At 49.3% G+C, this 14818-nt stretch overlaps 6 protein-coding genes across 6 annotated transcripts; 3 read left to right on the top strand and 3 right to left on the bottom strand.

Moving 5' to 3' along the window:
• Nucleotides 1-9: 9 nt before the first annotated feature.
• Nucleotides 10-915, top strand: ABOM_007183 (rRNA-processing protein RRP15; the record flags this gene model as incomplete). Its single annotated transcript, XM_022534312.1, has 1 exon — nt 10-915. The coding sequence occupies one exon, from the start codon at nt 10-12 to the stop codon at nt 913-915; it is 906 nt and encodes a 301-aa protein (XP_022387291.1).
• Nucleotides 916-1204: 289 nt separating this feature from the next.
• Nucleotides 1205-1971, bottom strand: ABOM_007182 (ferredoxin family 2Fe-2S iron-sulfur cluster binding protein; the record flags this gene model as incomplete). The annotated part of the gene is made up of 3 exons (XM_022534311.1): nt 1205-1449; nt 1519-1625; nt 1691-1971. 3 exons carry the CDS (start codon nt 1969-1971, stop codon nt 1205-1207), a joined length of 633 nt encoding a protein of 210 aa, XP_022387292.1.
• A 380-nt stretch (nt 1972-2351) lies between these two features.
• ABOM_007181 (mitofusin complex protein UGO1) lies at nt 2352-3973 on the top strand (the record flags this gene model as incomplete). The annotated part of the gene is made up of 2 exons (XM_022534310.1): nt 2352-2771; nt 2852-3973. 2 exons carry the CDS (start codon nt 2352-2354, stop codon nt 3971-3973), a joined length of 1542 nt encoding a protein of 513 aa, XP_022387293.1.
• A 1082-nt stretch (nt 3974-5055) lies between these two features.
• hapX (bZIP transcription factor HapX) lies at nt 5056-6530 on the bottom strand (the record flags this gene model as incomplete). The annotated part of the gene is made up of 2 exons (XM_022534309.1): nt 5056-5813; nt 5891-6530. The coding sequence occupies 2 exons, from the start codon at nt 6528-6530 to the stop codon at nt 5056-5058; spliced, it is 1398 nt and encodes a 465-aa protein (XP_022387294.1).
• Nucleotides 6531-8549: 2019 nt separating this feature from the next.
• On the bottom strand, nt 8550-9951 carry ABOM_007179 (alcohol dehydrogenase; the record flags this gene model as incomplete). The annotated part of the gene is made up of 4 exons (XM_022534308.1): nt 8550-8828; nt 8904-9466; nt 9526-9736; nt 9796-9951. The coding sequence occupies 4 exons, from the start codon at nt 9949-9951 to the stop codon at nt 8550-8552; spliced, it is 1209 nt and encodes a 402-aa protein (XP_022387321.1).
• An 832-nt stretch (nt 9952-10783) lies between these two features.
• Nucleotides 10784-14697, top strand: ABOM_007178 (uncharacterized protein; the record flags this gene model as incomplete). The annotated part of the gene is made up of 5 exons (XM_022534307.1): nt 10784-10892; nt 11229-11311; nt 11366-12007; nt 12062-12637; nt 13228-14697. 5 exons carry the CDS (start codon nt 10784-10786, stop codon nt 14695-14697), a joined length of 2880 nt encoding a protein of 959 aa, XP_022387320.1.
• Between the last annotated feature and the right edge of the window lie 121 nt (nt 14698-14818).

The raw sequence follows: 14818 nt of genomic DNA, 5'->3' as shown, positions 1-14818 counted from the left end.
TTAACTATCATGCCTCTATCAACTACAGCTAAGAAGCGCAAGGTCTTGGAAGGTCTGCAGGGCAAAACTGGTCGGCCTCAAAAGAAGTTTAGGAAGCAGCGCGAATACCACAGCAGTTCCGATGAGGCGGAAGATGACGAACCAACCGATTTTCAAGCTGTCAGTTTGGCAGATTCCGATGAGGATGAGGTCGAAGTAAAGAAGCCGAAGAAACAAACGAAACAGACGAAAACCTCGATTGCTTCAAAGAACAGAAAGGTCAAAGAGAGCAGCGACAAAGACGACAGCGACGAGTCGGCTGACAGCGAGGATAAGAAGGATGAAAAGCACGATGCTTCGGGCTCAGACGCATCTTCTGGTGCTGAGGATGAGGACGATGATTACGACTCCGATGCGTCTATGCCAACATCAACTACGGACCACAGAGCTGTCCCCAAACGGAACGATCCTTCGGCGTTCTCTACCTCTATCTCTAAGATCCTGGCGACAAAATTACCTTCTTCTGCCCGGGCCGATCCTGTTCTGTCACGCAGTAAAATAGCCACGCAAACTAGCACAGACTTTGCCGACGAGAAATTGGACAAACAAGCACGCGCTAAACTGCGCGCCGAGAAGCAGGAAGAATTGGATCGCGGTCGGATCCGCGATGTTCTGGGAATCGAACGAGGTGAGGCTGGCACTGTCGCTGAGGAAGAGAAGCGTCTTCGGAAGATCGCTCAACGTGGTGTGGTGAAACTTTTCAATGCGGTTCGGGCTGCCCAAGTACGCGGAGAAGAAGCGGCCAAGGGCGAGAGGAAGAAGGGTACCATCGGTATTGGCGAACGAGAGAAGGCCGTCAATGAGGTTAGCAAACAAGGATTCCTGGAGCTGATTAGTGGAAAGAAGGGCAAGCCTTTGAATATTGAGGAAGCCTAAACGGAGATTCTGTATATGTTAAGAACCAGGCATCTCTTAGGCGTTCGGGATTTTCTTTTGTTTGTTTGATTGCACGTTTGGATTAAAAGTTATTCCTATTTACAGATTCTTGCAAAATAGAATGGAGATGAGAATACCCAATAGTACAATATACATTTACAACCAGTGGCCTCCGACATTTGCTAAGCCGTCCTAAAATGCTGCTTCATTGTATTGCTTGAACGCGCTTTGAATCTCCCCCACCCCCAAACAGATACCACCGCAGCACAGCACAATGTCCCGGTGGGGTTTATTTCTTTGGTTCAAAGTCACTCGCCTGCAAGTTCCGGGTCATAGAGGGTAGACGGACAACTAGTCCATCAAGCTCCTTGCTCATGATAACCTGACATCCTAGCCGAGAAGTCTCTGTCAGTCCAAATGCCAAATCCAGCATGTCATTCTCGTCGTCGGATGGTTCTTCCATCTTGTCGAACACGTCGGGGTCCTCCACGATGACATGGCATGTCGAGCAGGCGCATGAACCGCCGCAGGCTCCTAGCGCAGGGAAAACCACAGTCAGTAAACAACCTTAAACATTGCGTCCTGCCCCACGGGGATCCGAACCTTCCATTTCGAGATCATTGGCCTGCGCAATATCCAACAAATTGTCCCCTTCAGATACCTGGAAGTCGTACTTCTCGCCATCCTTATCGATGAACGAGATGTTGAGTCTGCAACGAGGCAGATAGTCAGCACATGCTCCATGGGATAACCTCATAGCTATGTCATGACTTACTCCTCCCCGGGCTTCGGAGGTGTGATGTGTCCATGTTGGACTCCCGCGGTGGCCGAAAAGCTTCGGTATTCTGGGTTCAATCCGTTCCATGACCGCCGTTGACTCACAGTCAACCCAGGTCTCTTAGCGTGCAATGCGTACTGATTGGAGGCAGTCACTCGAGGACTCTGTGAGGAATAAGTGAGAAACCGTTTCGATTGGGCGCGACATGCGCGATCCCCGGGGGCGGTCTTCGGGACGGCATGACGCAAATTAAGGAAAGTTTCTCTCCAGAACGACATGTTTATAGAGTAGTAATGCGGGGAGAATAACAAAGAGCTATAGTACAGAAGGTATAGTGAATAGAGACTGGGGGAGTAGATTGCCGAAAGGCAAAAGGAGTATAGAAAGGGCAGTCTAGGAGAGGGACGTCAATTGGAAATCAATCGATTGAATCTGGAGGAGAAAAAAAGAGTAACTCCGAGGAGAAGGCGGGAAATTCGGACATAATCATTCGCTGCTCCCAACTTAACCTTTTTTTTCTCGACCTTTTTTGCTCTCCGCCTTGGGACCTTAACGGTAATTTTAATTTAATAACAATTCCAAAAACTCCTACAAGAACATCCGCCCTTTCCTTTCTACAAGAAGAAGACGTCCATCTCCATATACCCCCCTCTCAACGATGTCATCTTCCCGTGAAGGGCTCAATCCTCTGCGTCCTTATTACTTCCCCCCCTCCATGGGCCTGGAGACCGCCAACGCCACTTCATCCCCCCCAGATGCGTCATCGGCCCATGTTTTTGGAAGCTCTGCCCGCGACTTGCTGTCCGACTTGGACTACTCGGACTATTTGGAGAACTCCCCCTCGGTATCCAGCTGGATTAAAGATGCCTTGGACCGTGCACTTTGGAAATATACCAGTCTCTTAACTGCACAACCGTTTGACGTCGCGAAAACCATTCTACAGGCCTATGTCGTGCCGGACAGCCAGGATGGGCAATGGCTTATGGATGGCCATCGGAGGCAAAGTTCGGGGGCTCGGGGCGATCCCTATGATGAAGAGGAAGAGGATGAAGAAGAAGAAGAAGAACAAGAGGGAGTTGTAAGTTCTATGTGGAACCCTAGAGGAACTAGAGGGGGCAATAGTCTACCTGATGGCTAACGTTGCCATACGTCAAATAGGATGCGTTATCCTCGGATGATGAGAGCAGTTACTTCACGTCGACAGCCCCTGCCGCCTCATCGCCCTCAAACTCACGATCTCGAAAATCTCGACGCCATATCACTGATCGAATGGGTTACATTCAGCCCTCAACCCCGTCGTCCCGGAACGCTTTGAGAATCAAAAATCCAAGCTCCCTGATGGATGTACTTTCTCAGTTGTGGACTACCAGCGGACCAACATCCCCATGGAAAGCAACCAATGCCACATTCATTTACTCCCTACTCCTCCCGACCTTGAATACATTCATTCGCAGTCTCCTGTCAGCCATTGTGGGACTACCAGAGGATGATATCTCGTCCTCTATGACAGCGGACATTCTGACTTCGACCTCTCCAATTGCTACCTTGGTGCTGTCATTCATCTCTACATCCTTGTCTGCATTGATCCTCTCCCCGATTGATACAGCCCGCACACTCCTCATTCTCACGCCCGTCACCCATGGACCCCGCTCCCTTATACGTGCCATTCGACAAATCCCAACTCCCAACTGCACGGTGCCCGCTCATCTAGTCCCAATTACGATCCTCCATTCGAGTTTGCCGAACTTCATAACGACCACCACCCCGCTCTTCCTGAAATCATACCTCTCCCTTGACCCCGTCCTCAATCCGTCCATGTGGAACTTGTTTACTTTTATGGGGTCCGGCTTGGAACTGGCAATCCGGTTCCCTCTGGAAACTGTGCTGCGTCGCGCGCAGATCGCTACCTTCACGTCCCCAAGCCTCCGCCAACAGCCTACTAGTAGGCTAGCCTCTGCAAAGCCCTCAGAGGCTGTTCCTGAAGCCCCAGAGGTCGACACCATCGTCCCGACACCCCGTACATATAGGGGTATTGTCGGAACGATGTGGGGTATTGTCTACGAGGAGGGTGTTCAGCCGAATCCAGAGGCTGAGAGGGCGCAGGCCTTATTCAACAAGCCCATTGCGTTGAGGAAACGGCAAGGCCAGGGAATCCATGGCCTCTATCGCGGCTGGCGAATTGGTATGTGGGGAATTGCCGGTATCTGGGGCGCCAGCTTTCTTGGAAGCACCGGTGCTGTCGGGGAGGATGGAGTGATGCCTAGTGGAGGCCGCTTTTGATCAAACCACATGGCATTGAAGATTCATGCATTTGACACTCACAGTTGTCTCAAGTTAGCCCACCTGTTTATCTTGTTACCATACCCACTCCCCTTCTTCGTTTTTCATCCTGGCCCTGCTCCTAATCAAGTCCTCACTCCCTCTACACCCTATATTATTTGTCCACCTAGCTGGCGCAAGGGGTGAAGGCGTTGGACCTGTTTGTGTTTATTTTGTAGATATCAACGGCGGCGATATCCTTTCTGATAGTTCTTCAGATCTCCTTTCCCTTTTATTCCGGCTGTTTAACATGGGGATTATGTATATCACTCATCTTACTTTAGCGTCATGATACATCAGCCATCTCATCTCCCTGTACAGAGCGATTTATTTCAGGCAGTGGCAATTAAGCCGTTCCATCTGTTTCCAAAGGAGTCCCCATTATAATGAAAATACACCTCGTATGTCGGCAGACAGATACATCAAACCAATCAGATCGCCACCCAAAAATACCCATTCCATCTAAGTAACATGACCCCAACTTGATTATCCAACCCAGTAAAACTCTCTCTATTGAATGAAACACGATTGTTTTCGCTTGAGCCGCAGCTCAACCCGTACAGTGTTCTTTTGGGTCATGTTCGTCTTGAGTTTTATTTTTCGAGTCATCCGAAATCATCCCAGAATGCAAGGAAAATAAAAAATAAAATAAAAAAAAAAAACGCCAGTCATTCACCCATCTGATCATTGGGGTGAATTGTATTCATTCCGTTCCATCCCATACCATGTCGATCCATTCAACCCCTCCTTTTTTAACGCAAGCTCGAAGTGAAGCAAGAAATAGCCCTTGCTCCTGTTTGTTTTTTCATCCAAACCCCCTCAGTGCATGTCACCGAGGCCAGAATGAAACAAATCCCATGAATACATGGGCCCGAAGATCGAAGATATTAGAAACTGAAATGTATCCCACCCCATCATGAGTTCAAAAAAGGAAACAAGATTGTGTATAATACAAACTCAGACGCGAGTCAAGTTTGGGTATCATAAAGAAAGGAAAAAGAATTAAAAGAAATATATGGCATAGATTCATGAACGTCTTTGGCTTATTTGTCGGCGAACCTCCGATCAAAGTAGCGCAAGACGCCCATTACGCTCGCCGCCTCGACCTCGAGTGCCGCCCTCGAGGAGCATCGATCGGGCGATGCAACATCCTTCGGATTTGGTAATGTATGCAGCTTAGGAAGCCACGCAGAAATTTCATCGCTGGCACGGGAGAAATTTGGGTGTCGTGACAGTGTCGTGAAGGCGTCGGCACAAGAGAGTGTTAATGATGGCGTCGTAGATCTAGCAGATGTCGATTTGGCAACGGTAGCACGCGGAGGGTTGGAACTGCGTGACTGGCAACACCCACCATCGACACCCTTACCGCCGCAACATCCGGAAGAGGCAACGCTGGCGGAGCGGGAGGCCGCCAGCGTCTTGCAAAAAAGGGTGCTCTTTGGGTCCGCAAGACATTGGGCACAGGTGCCAGGGCCATTCGCACAGGGGTTGGTTGCCTGACTAATGGGCGGCAGAGTGACTTCAGAACGAACGTCGCCATCGGAGGGAGGTGGTGTGAATTGAGACAGGTTTTGAATAGGTGCGAGACGGTTGTTCTCGAAGGATTGTCGGCGCTGCTCTTCCTGGGCGGCCATTTCCGCACAAATGCATGGGGTTCCATCCTGGCAAAAGCCGCACGGATCAACCGCAGGGGATGAAACAGCCGTTGCATTATCTTCCTGCGGTTGAGGGGCAGCGAACCGTGTGGTAAAGTCGATTTCCATCTCCTCCGGGTCCGGCTTTATCTCAGGCTCGACACACCCTTGGCCAGTGGTGCTAAGACGCTTGGAATTCAATGACTCACGCCCGGCATTGCAAATGCATCTTCAATACACTGACAATGTGTCGAAGAACAACTAGGGCATCCCAGTGGCACTTCCTCCCGCTCATCATGGTTAATACCGCTGTTGGCGTTGCTCGGCGAAGACCTTTCATTCGTAGCTCGTCCAGAGATAGAGTTTTTGGCGGACACACGAGTCAATGGTGCCCTACCAGCAGGAGTATTCTTATCTGAAAGCGACGACCGGAACTCTTTCACAAGGGCTTCCTTCGCGCTTCTTTCTACTGAGACTTCCTTCTCCAGAGCGTGGCATCGGTCGCGCCACCATGTCATTTCATTTCGGCATTGTTCGACTTCATGAGACAAGTTTGAAATTTGTTCTTTGAACGCTGCCACATGAATATCGTGCTCTTCTTCGATTTTCTTAATTTGGTCTTCGAGCTCATTGACGCGGGCGGCTCTACGTTCCCTGAACGCTCTTTGGGCCGCACGATTCTGCGCCTTACGTTTAGTAGGCGGCGTATCTGTGGCAGGCTTCCGGCCAGGCTTGGGACGTGGTGGTATAACCCATTCCTTGGAGGTGACGGATCCGGGTGTACCCGGTCCGGGAGACGGTGAAATGGTTGGCTTGGCGGCAATTGCGGGAGCCAATGGAGCTGGAGTGGGCGCAGGGGCTATTGAGGGTGCGGGAGTTGTCATTTTGTTTAGGATTGCCTCTGTATTTCAAGAGGAATTCTGGGTAGAAGTTAGCGGGTCATGACCCCGGGATGCGGGTATAAAAGATAAGGTGAAGGTGGAAAGTGTAGGAAAAGAGCGTCCACGGACCAACAGGTGGTGTCACTTGATCGCGGCGGCCGGAAGAGCGGAAGTGCGCCCCTGCAGCCAGTAAGCGAGACGAAGGATTGATGAGCTGTGAGAAGTGCAATCTTGAAGCAATCCCCCCTGGGTGCGAATTCCCAGAGCATAGACTCTCTCGGTGGTATGAATGAGCGAAATAGACTCGATATGAAGGTCAGAGGAAAGGAAAGAAGGAAGCCGAGGAGGAAGAGGGGGAAACAGGACTGGAAAAAGGTGATCGGATCAGATTAGATTATCGTGCGGTCTCACCGATTTCGGCGACTGGTGGAGTCACTTACTCGCTTGCGTTCCTTATTCGTTGACCCATACTTTTGCTCCCTGGTTATCAATCAATGGAGACGTTGGGGTTTGCACCTATTAGGGCATGAACTAAAGCTTCCTTCTGCCCTGCAGTGAGCCTGGAAAGAAGGCACCCTGTATGCTGTAGTGGGTATGCGCAAGGAACACACCCCTCTGGCGCTGGACACCTCAACAAGTCAACGATAACTCGTATTGTGGGAAACGGACGAAGTCTCATAACATGTATGCAACCCTAATCAGGAGTGGTGACTTCAATAATTTTCTACAGACTCCATCCTCAATCCCATGGAACTTCAGATTTTCTCTTCCTTCAAACCCACGAAGTGGACGTGGTGGATCCTACTAAGTACTCTTTTCGGCGCCAGTGTGGAATCTGCTCACCCGCGGTGGCCGCCATCCACCTTGGCTTTTTTTTTCTTCTTTTGTTTTCTCTTTTCTTTTTCCTTTTTTTTTCTCCCCCTCCTCTCTGTACTCAACCCTACATCATATAATCCAATAGGGCAGTATTACGATAGAATGGTCCCTGTAATCAAGAATCAATAACATAGTTCATATCTTCTGGTATGGTTGAACTAGCTGTTGGTTCGGCTAGAGCTATGGGAAAATTCGAATTACAAGAAAAGCCACTATTATCTCAGGTAGTCATACTCTTCTCTACCAATCAAAGAAGAACATATCTTCAAAAAAAAATTCCATTTTCCATTTGTCACTTGGCTCCCGTAGAAAAGCGACTGTAATGGTAATGCTTTCCATTCGGCACTTCATATCCCTCCATCATCTGATCTTATCTGATCCCGGCTTTACCAGATTGGGCTATCTGATGCCGTAATACGCTAAACCGCCCATCGACGATCTCTTGAACGGACGAATCCTGTTAACCTTGTTTAGAATAGCTGACTGGGACCAATGCTTTATAGAGGGGACGGGAGGAGATTTTTTGGCTTTGTTTTACTTAATATCAAGGATTTCAAATCCCAACCACCTTTTGTCTGCCTTCTCAATCGACCTGTGTCCTGCTCGGTTTCGACGCCGATCAACGGAAATCAAACGGGCGAAACACGGACCGAAGTTGCTGTGGTATTTTACCACGGAGGATACCCTGGTTGACCGACTTTCATAGGCAACCTATGCATGGCAATGTAGTTCCTCTAGGTCTCCTAGGTCCCTTGCAGTAATCCAATAATGTGGAGTTTGAGAACGTGAAATAGGCGAGCAACCGCCTCATGGGATAGAATATGCTTTTGTAAGGCAAAGCCAGCATTAGGGACCTAGGGTTCTGCGTTTCGGATCCAAGAAACATGCTCTACACTCGGACTAGATTATTATTTGCGGGAAAGTTGAAAGTACTCCGTACTCCACGTACATTTCCTGTGCTGTACTTGAAAATGGCTGGACGAGTTGCCATCTGCCGATCTTCGCCGATTAAAATGTCAATCTTGTAGCACGGAATTTTTCATCCTTTTTCTTTTCCTTTCTCTCTCACTCTTTCATTGTGTTTTTTAGTTTGCATGTACGTCAATCCTCGTATATAGAAATCCAAATAATAGTAAGATTATCCGTTCAAAGGTCGGTCAGCTGGGGTGAGCCTTCCGCCGGGGGTGATGAGAACCTGGTCTGCACATAAACCTTCTGCATACCTTGGTCCCGTCTCTCGAACGCCGCGTACAATTCCGGCATATTCTCCAATGGGACACGGTGGGTTACCATGTCCAATGGATTAATCTCTTGCCGCCTTATGAACTTCAGGAGGTGTTCCCAGTATTTCTGGACTGGAGCCTGGCAGTTGCCGATGAACCGGATACCAGTTTGCATGAGAGCACCAATACTGAAGTGATTCGTCTGTATAGTGATCAGTCAATACATGAGGGAAAAACTACAGGATATGGAGGTTTCGCTTATGTAGCCAGCATAGACCCCAGTTATACCAATTCGTCCAAACGGCCGGACAGCAGTGATCATCTCATTCAGAATTTCCGAGGTGTCTGTCTCCATTCCCAGAAGCATCTCGAAGTAATGTGCCCATCCTTTGGCGTACTCTCCCGCAGCAAATTCTAGTGCCACATCTGGCCCTCCAGGTACAATCATTTTTAACTGGGAGAGGATTGATTCTCCTCTTGGTAGGTTGTTGAAATCTATTGTCTCAAGCTTTGATATCTTGCTCTTGACAAAATCCAACCTCCATGCTCCCTCTCCGCCATCGATAAGGATGACACGAGTGGCCCCCTGACTAAAGCTGTATTCCACAGCCATTTGGCCGATTGGGCCTCCGCCCCAGATGGCTACAACATCACCTTTCTTCATACCCGTATCAACGACGCAATGATATGCAGTCGCTAGGACATCTGAACGGTAAAGACCTTTCTCATCTGGAACGTCTGCTGGGAGCTGCAGTGGATTAACATCACCGTAAGGTACACGTACGTACTCTGCTTGGCCTCCCGCGAAGCCCCCAGTAAAATGACTATACCCGAACACCCCTAGGGTAACAAAAATAAGCTTCAGCTGACTAGAGACATTGGGATACAAAACAATATACCTGCTGTCCGTTTACCATGTATCGCATGCGTAATGGAGTTTTCATTTGTCCGTTCACAGACTGACATCAATTGCTCCTTACAGTTTCTGCATTCTCCACAAGCAATTGGAAAAGCTGCAACAACGCGATCTCCAGCCTTGACCTTCTTCACAGTTGGTCCCACGCTTTCGACAGTCACCTTCATCCACAACACTTGGCTTTGGCATCTCGACTGCTGACTTGTCAGGCTGACCTTTTCCCGATCATGTTTCAATATGTACCGATTTGAACACTGTCCTTTCCCTGCCACGTCGTGGCCTTGATCTTCTCTCCCGTTTCCTGCCCGTAGGCTCCCTTGTCATGGTTACTCACATCTATTGTGACGGTGGCATTATCACTGTGCTCAATCACCTTTTCCACGACACTCGCGGCTTGGGATGCGGCCATTTTTAGCGATTGGATTATTTAAAGAGCTCTCTGGTTAACTTACAGTTCTAATTGCGGATGGTGCTTGCCTGTATTAAAAGGTGACATTTCAAGAGTGGTTGTTTGAGTACATCATCAAGACTGACATCACTGAGTCGGCCTGGGCTGGGGTAAAATTCTTGGAACGCCCAACCATAGTCGACTGGGTTAATATACTGATATATTCCATCTTTGGACATTTTGATGGCAATTTCTGTTCTACATTTTTTTTTTTCAAGCGTGAGTTTCACCGCGTTGTGGTGGGACTTGCCCTGAAGCTGATGACGCCATTTGCAAACCCACTCGAGACTGAACGTTGTCGGTGAGAGAAAGATTGCTTGGGGAGTTGGGTTTCATGCATGATAATCACCGATTATGATAGATCAGAAAAGCGTTGCCAAAAAGCTATGCCTCTGTAATGCCCAAGACACAGTGCCGGTCATGTGGGTCGAACAACTGGTCAATTTGGTGCGATCGACAAGACGAAAGGGGAAATCCGTCCAGTCGAGACCTAAGCCGATGCATGTCCGTATGTGTGTCTACCTGATAGACCACATCCTATCTACCCATGTTTCGTGGCGATATCTATGTTGTTCTTCGGTTCCCAAGAGGGTCCTGTACGGTCAGATGAGGGGGATCCTTTTCTTTTTAAAATTCCCTTGGCCCCTCTTCGGCGTTTGGAATATCTCAAGCTTCTGCATGCCACTTCAATTGGTGTTCGGCATACTGTAGTCTTGAAGTGTTTGTCTTTGATTTCTTGCGCTCCTTCCGATATTCCTCGCAGCCACGTGGTGCTCCGCTGTCAAGTTCCACAATGAAACACCATCTCGATCGTATTATCGACCATGTTCATACCCCGGAGAAACTCCGTCCCCATCATCACCACCACCACCAACAGTACCAGCAACCCCCAGTAGCACAAGGTGGGTGAATCTCCACTTGCATTTCTGTCATTCCAAGAAGAGAGGCCAGTTCAATTGAACCTCTCCTATACTCGGTCCATATGGTACTCCTATGGTATTCTACACTACAGCATCCTCGAACCCATAGCTTTTTGTCTTGATGTGCCATACTCATGCTTTCAATTTCCAATTGTTTCTTTCCTACCGCACGCGTCACTCAAAGGCCCGGCTGTGCATATAATGACTGTGTTTCTCGGATGTTGATATGTGAAATTTTGACTGGAAATCTCAACATAACCTAGACCTGTTTTTTCACATCAAGGCTCTGAGGCTCATCATACATCATCTTTTCGCTAGCAGTGCCCCCCGTTGTTGCTCAACCCCCGCCACAGGGCATCTCCACACCGCCTGACTCGCATAATGTTTTCGCCCACTTCATCGTAAGAGAACAGCTTAGTCCTCACAAACAAGCGTGCTATGCTGACGGATACTAGATTGGAAATGCGTATTATATGACGTCAGATCAGTGGGAGTCTGACATTGTAGAGGCGCAGAAAGCCCACATTGATGGGTTTGCATTGAACGTTGCACCGCAAGACCATCACACCGATCGGGCCCTCCAAGCAGCATATGATGCTGCTGAAAAGATTGGAAACTTTTCCCTATTTATCTCGTTTGACTACCTGTCGGGTGGGCCCTGGCCGGCAGATCGAGTTATCACTATCATCAATTCTTATAAGAATCGAAAGGCGCAGTTCTACTACAAGGGGAAGCCACTGGTATCTACATTTGAAGGTGTGGGCAACGCAGGTGACTGGCCGAATATCAAGGCCGCTACGGGTTGTTTATTCATCCCTTGCTGGACGAGCATGGGACCAGCCGGTATACGCAATGTTCTAAACGATATCGACGGCGCCTTTAGCTGGGATGCTTGGCCGGTTGGTACAGACGACATGAAGGTGACAAACGATCTGGAGTGGGTGAAAGCTCTTTCAGGGAAGCCATATATGATGCCCGTAGCTCCCTGGTTCTACACAAATCTCCCCCAATGGGGAAAGAATTGGCTCTGGCGCGGAGATGATCTATGGCACTATCGTTGGAAACAGGTAATTGAGTTGCAACCGCCTCTTGTCCAGGTATGGTCACCTTTATTAAAATGTCTGCCATTCCCATGGACTTATATTTACCAGGTCTTGAGTTGGAACGACTATGGCGAGACGCATTACATCGGGCCTATCTACGAGGCTGGAGTGCCTGAAGGGGCCTCGCGGTACATCGCTAATCACCCTCATGATGCCTGGCGAACCTTTCTGCCTCATTATATTGACGGGTATAGACGGAACATCGCGAACTGCCACAGTAACCCAGTCAAGACCTTCCTCAACCAGAAGTACCCCATATCCTATGCAGACAAGATTGTTTATTGGTATCGATTGAACCCCGGGCAGTCGGGTAGCGCCGACGGCACAACCGGGAACAGCCCAGGCATAGGTCAACCAGAAATGAAACCGCACGAGCTCTCTCAGGACAAGGTGTTCGTTAGCGTATTTGTCACTGAGCCGAGTGAGGTCCATGTCCAAATTGGATCAGGTCCACATTCTGTTCTTGACGCCGTCCCTGGTGTCAATCATGGATCTTTCTCCTTCAAAGGCCAGACAGGGCCTGTCAGGATCTCTATTGTGCGAGGTAAGCGGGAGGTTGTGACAACCACAGGCCCAGCAATTACTGAGCAATGTGCGGGTGGTGTTGTAGACTGGAATGCGTATGTTGGTTCGAGCAGTTGAAGAGATGATTAGGGTTGATTCAGCCGCGGCGGGCTGGATACACCGGGTTCGTTTCTCGGCGTTGGCTGTTTTCAAGTATGGCTGTTTGATAGTCTGTGCCTTGAATACCCCATGATCTCAAAAGATGTCCAATGTACTAGATGCCATAGTAGGTACTATAGTAGGTACTACGTAGTGGTTTTGACTGGAAAAGAAAACATTCATCCAATTGCATCATTTATTGAGCGTGTGACGTCGAACTGCCGTCTTGGCGGATCGGCGTGCCTGAGCCCTGAGGTTTGTTCGGTTCCTGAATTAAAATACGAGGACGTGATGGATCGTTTATCGGCTTCCCTGATAAGGCGTGACCGCAATTAGCTCCAGCTCAGCTGCTCTCTCCTCTTTCTCCCCTCTTCAGAACTCTCCCATCCCCCCTGCTTCCTCCTTTCCCTTGCTACCAATCCTCTTAGACCACATTCCGATGAGATATCTAGCGGTTAAACTAAGAAATTTCAACGTCTAGCCTTCGATATGACCAAGAGAAGTGTTCTTGATCTCCGTGATTCTGCCATGCTTATCGCCTGTCGGCCCAGCTTCCTGAGCCCACCCCAGCTACCATTGCGACCCCAGTGGCGAGGACTGGCACCCTCGCCCCGGAAGATTACACAAAACCATACTGCGAATTCATGACAGCAAACCCTACGATCTTTCATGCGGTGGACGGCTTTACCAGGCAACTCGAAAGCCAGGGATATAAGCGCCTTCCCGAGCGCGAGACGTGGAACTCCAAGTTAGAGAAGGGTGGAAAGTACTATGTCACTCGAAATGGCAGTGCTTTCATCTCATTCTCAATTGGAAGAGACTATAAGAGTGGCAATGGATTGGCCATTGTTGCAGGTCATATCGATGCACTCACCGCCAAATTGAAGCCCGTATCCAAGCTGCCCAACAAGGCTGGCTTTCTCCAACTTGGAGTCGCGCCCTACGCAGGCGCTCTGAGTGACACATGGTGGGATCGTGATCTCTCAATTGGTGGCCGTGTCCTAGTCCAGGACTCCAACACCGGGAAAGTCGAGTCCAAATTAGTCAAGCTGGACTGGCCCATCGCCCGGATCCCAACCCTAGCACCTCATTTCGGAGCTCCCTCGCAAGGCCCCTTCAACAAAGAGACACAGATGGTGCCTATTATTGGTGTTGATAACTCCGATCTTTTCCAGCAGCAAGCCCCGTCCAAGGCGGACCAGGATAGCGGGATCAAGCCCGGTACATTTGCAGCCACACAACCCGAAAAGCTTGTTAAAGTCGTATCCAAGGAGCTTGGTATCACAGACTACAGCTCGATTATCAGCTGGGAGCTGGAGCTGTATGACAGTCAACCAGCACAGGTTGGTGGCCTGGACAAGGACCTGATTTTTGCTGGTCGCATTGACGATAAGCTCTGCTGCTATGCCGCTCAGGAGGCTCTACTTGCCTCGCCCGATAGTACTTCAACTAGCTCTATCAAGATGGTCGGTATGTTTGACGACGAGGAAATTGGAAGCCTGCTTCGCCAGGGAGCTCGATCCAACTTCATGAGCAGCGTCATAGAGCGTATCACGGAAGCCTTTTCACCCAATTACGGCCCCAACGTGCTGTCTCAAACTGTGGCGAACAGCTTCTTCGTTTCTTCGGACGTCATCCATGCGGTCAACCCAAACTTCCTTAATGTCTACCTTGAGAACCATGCTCCCCGTCTGAACGTCGGTGTGGCCGTCTCGGCTGACTCTAACGGTCATATGACAACAGACAGTGTGAGCTACGGATTCATCAAGCGTGTGGCTGATCGTTGTGGCTCGACCTTGCAAGTCTTCCAGATTCGTAATGACTCCCGTAGTGGTGGGACTATTGGACCCATGACCAGTTCTCGCATTGGCATGAGGGCCATTGATGTAGGGATCCCGCAACTGAGCATGCACAGTATCCGTGCGACTACCGGTAGCTTGGATCCGGGACTGGGTGTGAAGCTTTTCAAGGGCTTCTTCGACTATTTCGAGGAGGTGGACAAGGAATTCGCAGATTTCTGATGCTCTCTTATGGAGTATCAGGGAATGGTTCCATCGATAATTATGCACTATCTGGGATTTCGATGTTGGAACGGTAATACCTAGATCTATATATACATCTGATAAAGCTGTTCAGTTTCCA

This window comes from Aspergillus bombycis, assembly GCF_001792695.1.
Source record: "Aspergillus bombycis strain NRRL26010 chromosome Unknown contig00068, whole genome shotgun sequence".
NCBI classification, from domain to species: domain Eukaryota; kingdom Fungi; phylum Ascomycota; class Eurotiomycetes; order Eurotiales; family Aspergillaceae; genus Aspergillus; species Aspergillus bombycis.
The sequence above is the reverse complement of the archived record's forward strand: the minus strand, read 5'-3'. Positions and strand labels throughout refer to the sequence as shown.